This window comes from Chenopodium quinoa, unplaced genomic scaffold, assembly GCF_001683475.1.
Source record: "Chenopodium quinoa cultivar QQ74 unplaced genomic scaffold, ASM168347v1, whole genome shotgun sequence".
NCBI lineage: Eukaryota > Viridiplantae > Streptophyta > Magnoliopsida > Caryophyllales > Amaranthaceae > Chenopodium > Chenopodium quinoa.
The window spans coordinates 3,003,693-3,010,637 of record NW_018743204.1 but is presented as its reverse complement, the minus strand read 5'-3'; the positions used below and the strand labels follow the sequence as shown (position 1 = coordinate 3,010,637).

The window sequence follows — 6,945 nt, the reverse complement described above, 5'->3', positions numbered from 1 at the left end:
AAGCGTGGTCCATATACAACATGCCAACACAACTAATTTCAATCCATAATCCATTCAACCAATCACCCCTTATAAATAAGCCATTAATTCCAATCCAATATCCCTAAATCAATTCAATCCAACAATTTCAACCAAATCCTAACATGATACTAGTTTGGAATCAACCAAAATAAATCCTAGCATGCTTCTACACGCTTAAATAATATCAAGTACGCGTGCGTACCTCGAAATAACCCTTAAAGTAGTCGAATATACTATAAAACTTCCCGAATCAAGTCTCCTACATAGAGGGACAATAATGTTATATTAATTACCCTTGTATGCACAATTTCCAACAACTTAAATTCATTTTAATTCACTCTAAATAATCTGAAAATTATTTTAAAACCCCTAATTAACCTCTCTTTTAATAGGTAATTAAACCCTTCCATTAAAATAAGTGGCGGATCCAGGATTTCCGAGATGGTGAGTCACCATCAATTATTGATCACTTGTGAAAGTACAAATTTTTTTCCAAATCTTGTTCAGAATTAATTTCAATCCAAAAATTATATATATAAAAAAAATTATATTTTACCAAATTGATTCCAATCCAAAAATAAGACACAAAAAACCATACCACATACAACCAAATAGTACTTAAAAATCCAATCTTATAAGTTGAAAGAACTACAAATAACGTGTTACAAACAAATGGTACTATAAAAACTATAACGTTAAATTAACTTTATGATTTTTTACTTAATTGATAAGCTTTGTGGAAAAATATTAAAATTGGTTGCAAAAATTATTAAAAAATTATTAAAAAATAGAAACTTAAGAGAAACAAAAATTATAACAAAATAGAAACAAAAATTATTAAAAAATTATAAAAAAAAATGTGAGGTAACAAAAATATTAAAAAATTATATAAAAAAATGTGAGGTAATTTAAGAGACCAATTATTAAATATAACGGTCTCTTTAGTGAAAAAAAGAAAACAGCACAAAAATCATGAAATGCAATAGCAACATCAAATAACCGATCTCTCTGATATATTTTTTAAAAGAAAAAAAAACCACTGACGTAGTGCAAAGCTCCTGTAGCAATAGCAGCATCAAAGAGACCGCCTATCTATAATAAGCGGTCTCTTTGATATTTTTTTTTTACAAAAAACAAACATCATTTTTTTTTTACTAGTAAGTCACGTGTACCTCTATGCACATGAATAGATCTGCCACTGATTAAAATCACAATACTACTACTTTAAATAAAATTCCAGCAATATTCCTTGATTAAAAACCCCTTAAAACCTTATTAAAACATACTTTTATGCCTAAATTAATCAATAAAATCATTAGGTATACAAAAGCCCCAAATCAATTTGTATAAGAACCCTTAAAATCATGTTTTTAAATAGCTTAAAACCCTAACTTTATAATTTATTAAATCTAAAAATTGAACCTAATCCAATAATCTTAAATTATACGAGTACTTTTAAACCATTAAAACATGATTTTTGATACTAATTAAACATCTTTCAAATAGTTAAACCAAAATCAATACTATATACTACCTCCATTTCTGAAAGTTCGACTCACTTACTATTCATGTAGTCAAAATAACATAAGTTTGACCATATTTTTTATGACTTATACAATAGAAATATATTAGCATGTGCGATGTTATTAGATTCACCTTATTATTAAATTTTCAAATATCAACTTTTTGTAATTTTTACTCATACATACCCAAGGATATTCACGGTCAAAGATGTTCATTGGAGATCGCGCAAATGAAAGTGAGTCGAACTTTCAGGAACGAAGGGAGTACATATAAATATACATATAAACTATATAAAATAAAGAGGAGGAGAGAAGGGAAGAAGGACCGTGTGGGTTAGCCACGCTGGCTGAGCGGCGGCGACGCCAGTGGCCGAAAGCAACGGCGGTGGTGGGGTCCGATGAGGCAGCAACGACAACATCAAGTTCTCCTTGTGAGAACTCCATGTGAAAACAAGGGGAAAGAACTATAAGAAAAGAAAGAAAAAGGAAAATAGTTTTCCTTGACCATTTGATCTTTTGGGTGGCAAAATTTTGGGAATTGAGAGAGTATTTATAATGTGGAGTGAATTAGAGTAAATTTTGGGCTTATAAGAATGATGGGCATGATTGATGAAGTATGAGGCCCAAGTATATAAGTAAGATTATTGGGTTAATTACATGGACATGGGCTATCTTTTTGTGGAGTATGTAAATATATATAACATATGATACTTCAATCAAGTCAAATCATTTTGCAATCTTTGACCAAAAATAGAACTTAATTTATTTAAATCCCATAATTAAAATAATTTCGCCCAAAATATGTATTATAAATAAATAAGTAGTTTATAAAATACATTAAAAATACGAGGTATTACAGAAAATATTAGAGATACAAATTTTAAAAAAAAAGGATGAAATATTAATTAATCAAATTGTCTTACATGATTACATGCATATATAGATAAAATGTTTATAATGTTAAGCTATATTGTTATATTATTCTCTTTGCTTTCTTATACTCTTCATATTAGAATTGGGCAAGAAATCAATTATAGCATAAAAAAAATAAAAAATAAAAAATAAAAAACCCCCCTAAGATTTTCATTTTATAAGCACTTTAGGATTTTATTTTATTTTTTGCAAAATAACACCACAAAATCGTCATAAATTGGATTATAATACCACAAAGAGAACCCCAAAAATTGATTTTCATTGTACCACCACTTAACAGATTCTTGGATGAAACCCATTAGTGGGACCCACCACGTACACATATCAGTATTGCATTGGTTTTAAAAAAAAAATATTCTAACCCTAACCCAGCCCCAGCGCCACCACCGGCAACCTTGGACCCCCACCGTTGGCAGCCCCCATCCCCATGCTACCTCAACCACCAGCACTTGTGAAACCCACCCAAGCCGACTAGCAGCATGACGCATCACCCTAGCCCAACTTGAGACGCCGCAACCCCAGCTAGTACCAAAAATTCGGCAACCTAAACCCATTTGACCCACCCTGAAAACCACCCTTCCCTTATCTTTCACCCTCAAAACGGCCGAAGTCGACCATGGCAGCCCTCGATTGGTCAATTTCGGCCACTGCTTTCAATGTCCATTTTAAGGGTTTGGAAAATAGGGGTGGTTTTCGCGGTGGGCTGAAGCGGTTAGGGTAATTTTGAGGAGGGGGGAAAGGGGAAATGGTGGAGTCGCTAGTTTAGGGGTTGGTGGTCGGGCTGATTTTGGCAGTCAAGGTGGGGTAGGGGTGCCGGCGGCTGGGTTGGGTTACCAGCGACGGGAGTAGGAGTGTTGCTGGTGGTGGCGCTGGGGCTGGGGCTGGGTTAGGGTTTAGGATATTTTTTTTAACCAATGTAATACTAACACTTGTCATAATGAGTCCCACTAACGGATTCCATCCAATAATTGAATTAGTTAAGTGGTGGTAAAATCAATTTTTGGAGTTTTTTTGTGGTGTTATAATTTGTGACAAATTTGTGGTGTTATTTTGCAAAATTCCCAGCACTTTATTATAGTGGAAAACAATAAATAATACATAAATAACTGAAATTTTAAAATAGAATAATGTTTATCTTAAATAAATATGCTATTAGCAAGAATATTTTCCTAATAGGAATAACATTTTCAAATTTCTAGATATTGTTGAAATAACAAAATGACATAATAATGATAATAATTTGTGTAGTATGAATCTATTATTTAATAGATTCATTTTTTTTAATTTACGAAATTACCTTATTCAATATATATTGATAATTTGAAGACATAAAATATGATATTTGTGCTATTAAAAGATATGACATAAAACCTAAAATTTATAATATACAAAGTAATAGATATTGAAAATATTTTAATACGGATATGGAAAATATATGAATCAAAATTATCACAATTATATGATTTAGTGAATATTTTGTATATATTTTATAGTAAGTAGTTGATCGAATTGGCAAAAAAAAAAATTTAAAAAAATATAAAGGAGAAATGGGGAGTTTTGGAGGGAAAAAATAGCACCAGGAAATGACCAAAAAATTTTATATGTGGCTGGCCACACCGTGTGGTCGGGGTTACTTATTCGGGGGTTACTTATTTAGGGGTTACTCGGTCGATGATGAGTTACTCTCACATAGAAAACACGCTAACTGACTGAGTAAATTTAGAATAAGTAACCCCTAACCAACTTAGTAACCCCTAAATAAGTACGACAAAAACGCGCTAACCGACTGATCTGAGTAACCACAGAATAAGTAACCCTTGGCTGACTGAGTAACCCCTGAATAAGTAACCCTTATAAGTAACCCCGGCCACACGGTGTGGCCAGCTACACAGAAAAGTACTAGGAAATGACATGTATCATTCCCGATGTCTGTTTTATATATTGATTGATTTCTCCGATATTTTTATTTTTTTCATTTGAAATTATGTTTACATACAAAAAAAGTTGAAGTGAGAAGAACTAAATAGCACAGAAGGAGTATTATTAGTCTATGATACATTACACTTCCCTAGAAAAACAAAAGAAAAAAGTCTACCATTCACTTGAACATGACATATAGGGGGTGTTTGGCAATTGACTTTTTGCCTAACTTTTGGTTTTTGGCCTTTTAGTTTGGTCAAACAGCCAAAAAATATATTTGGTAGTTGGCTTTTTTTTTGGCTTGTTGGCTCACTTTATCACAAATAAACACCTAATTACAATATATAATTTTACCAAACACTTTTGTAAACAGTCGGCTTAAACGACTAACTTAAGAAGCCAATTCATACAGTTAATATTTTCAGCTAGTCAAACAAGCCAAGTAAAAAATCCAACAGCCAACCGCCGATTGCCAAACAATCCCATATACTAGGTTGTCTTTTGAACACTTTAGGGTAGATTTTTCTTATTAATGTATTATAATGTGTAACATTTAATTCATACCTTAAGAAAGGGAGAAATTAATTAAAAAATTAAGAAAAATTCTAGCAATCTAAACGCTGCTGTATTTACCATTTTAAACTAGTGAGTAGCCCGGGCGTTACCCCAGGTTGGTTGCTACTGTTGTAGAAGTGCAATTGATAATTTTTTTTAAAGGCTTTTCAAAAGTAAAATTGTCGTTGTCAAACCAAAATTGAGTTATTTTTTGAGTATATTTTGTTTAGTTGAACCCTGTGGTTTGCATTTATATAAATTGTTTTACATATTAATAACATAGTTGATAATTGGATTAGATGGTTAAATATTTATCTTTGTTATAAGAGGTTGCGGGTTTGAATCTCCTTATCCTTATGTTTTTATATGGAGTAATGTTGATGATGTGGCTTCATGAACTTGGGTGACGTGGCGTAATGGTTTGTTTGAGTGATGATGTGGCATCATGAGATGTTTGGAAGGTGACGTGGCACAATTTAAAAAAAAAGGAACCATGTGGCACATCAACGTTTTAAGGAACGCATTTTAATATATTAGTATAAATTCCCATCAAATTTAACATTCTTCATACTAAGGGGCTACTCTTAATTTCTCTCAATCTATAAGAACAAATATAGTCATGTGGGATCTAGTTTAATTCGATTTGATGAGCACATTATTAATATCTAACTTTAATAATTTTTGCTAATGTGATACTAAAGATATTTGCGGTCAAAGATGGGTAAAAATTTACATCGATTTACGTAATAGGAACATCATTATGAAACGGAGGGAGTATTCCCTAATAAAGATCAAACACAAAGTATGAATCAAGTTTCAACCCCATGCCACCCTAATTTCATTCTGAATTCTAACCTCATACCACTTTATGAACTAAATGTCCCTTTAATTAACTGAAACAAAATAATTTAAAATTTACGGAGTACTCACGTCCTTTTCTTTCCTTATTCGTCTACTTCCTATTTCCAGAATTCATACCAAACCAGTTGAAAGACAAACCCAATAACATAGAGATGGTAGATTGGTAGGAAATAAGTAAATATATAATTTAAGTCATCTGTAAGTGCCACATTTTAGAGTTATACGAAGTACAAAGTATATAGCCATATAGGTAAATTCCCACAAATTTCTTCATCCATACTATGGAATGATATTTTTGCTCGAGTTTTTACACCCACAAATTTCAATTTCCATATGTTTAAGAATGCAAATTGGAAAAAATGGATAAACTATAACATGAGCTTATGCAAGAAATGGAAGACAATATTTGGAAGACAATATTTGTCACAGCTTTATGGCACTTGTGGTTAAGAAGAAACCTTGTGATTTTCGAGCAAAAGACTATTTCTCCTTTATCATTATTTACCAGGGCAGCTCTTCTACAGCTGTTCAAATTTCGGATACTAAATGGAAAGCTCCCAAGGAAGGGTAATACAAGATAAACACTGATAGAGCTTGGATGAATTCAGCTGTTTCTTCTAGAGGTGGAGTTATCAGGCGCTCTGATGGAACTTGGTATGTTGGTTTTTCATGCAAATATGAGGCTGTCTCTCCCCTGGCTGCTGAGCTCTATGCCTTGAATGATGGGTTGTCAATTGCTGAGGACATGAAATTGAAGAAGGTTGAGATAGAAACGGATGCAAATTCCTTGAGGACGATGTTGTTAACGTCTGGTCCTAACCCTCATCATGAATTGGCTGCGGCAGTGATATGTTGCTGCTGTTTCAAAGAAGTTCGAGGTGGTTGTCTTAACTCATATTCTTAGGGAAAGGAATGAGCTTGCACATCGTCTAGCTGTGTTGGGCAAAGATATGGCAGTAGGGTATAAGACCCATTTCATGGTGCCTGAGTATGTCAGGAACATCTACGAGGCTGACTTGGAGGGGGTTCGAGCTGCTGCTGATAATCACTAGTTGGTGTATCTTTCACCTGCTTGTATGGATCTTTATTTTGGGGCTCAGCTTTTTGCTTAGCTGTTGTAATATAAGAAGTA

The 6,945-nt window shown here is 32.9% G+C and overlaps 1 protein-coding gene across 1 annotated transcript; it reads left to right on the top strand.

Annotated features, from left to right (window-relative positions):
• Positions 1-6,205: 6,205 nt before the first annotated feature.
• On the top strand, positions 6,206-6,865 carry LOC110733771. The gene is made up of 3 exons (XM_021913831.1): positions 6,206-6,380; positions 6,422-6,573; positions 6,683-6,865. The coding sequence occupies exons 1-3, from the start codon at positions 6,206-6,208 to the stop codon at positions 6,863-6,865; spliced, it is 510 nt and encodes a 169-aa protein (XP_021769523.1).
• The last annotated feature ends 80 nt before the right edge of the window (positions 6,866-6,945 follow it).

Coding starts and splice junctions, on each gene's coding strand:
- LOC110733771 (XM_021913831.1), top strand. CDS start 6,206: ATGGAAGACAATATTTGGAAGACAATATTTGTCACAGCTTTATGGCAC. Junction 6,381..6,421: donor TGGAAAGCTCCCAAGGAAGG/GTAATACAAGAT, acceptor GGATGAATTCAG/CTGTTTCTTCTAGAGGTGGA. Junction 6,574..6,682: donor AGGACATGAAATTGAAGAAG/GTTGAGATAGAA, acceptor GCTGTTTCAAAG/AAGTTCGAGGTGGTTGTCTT.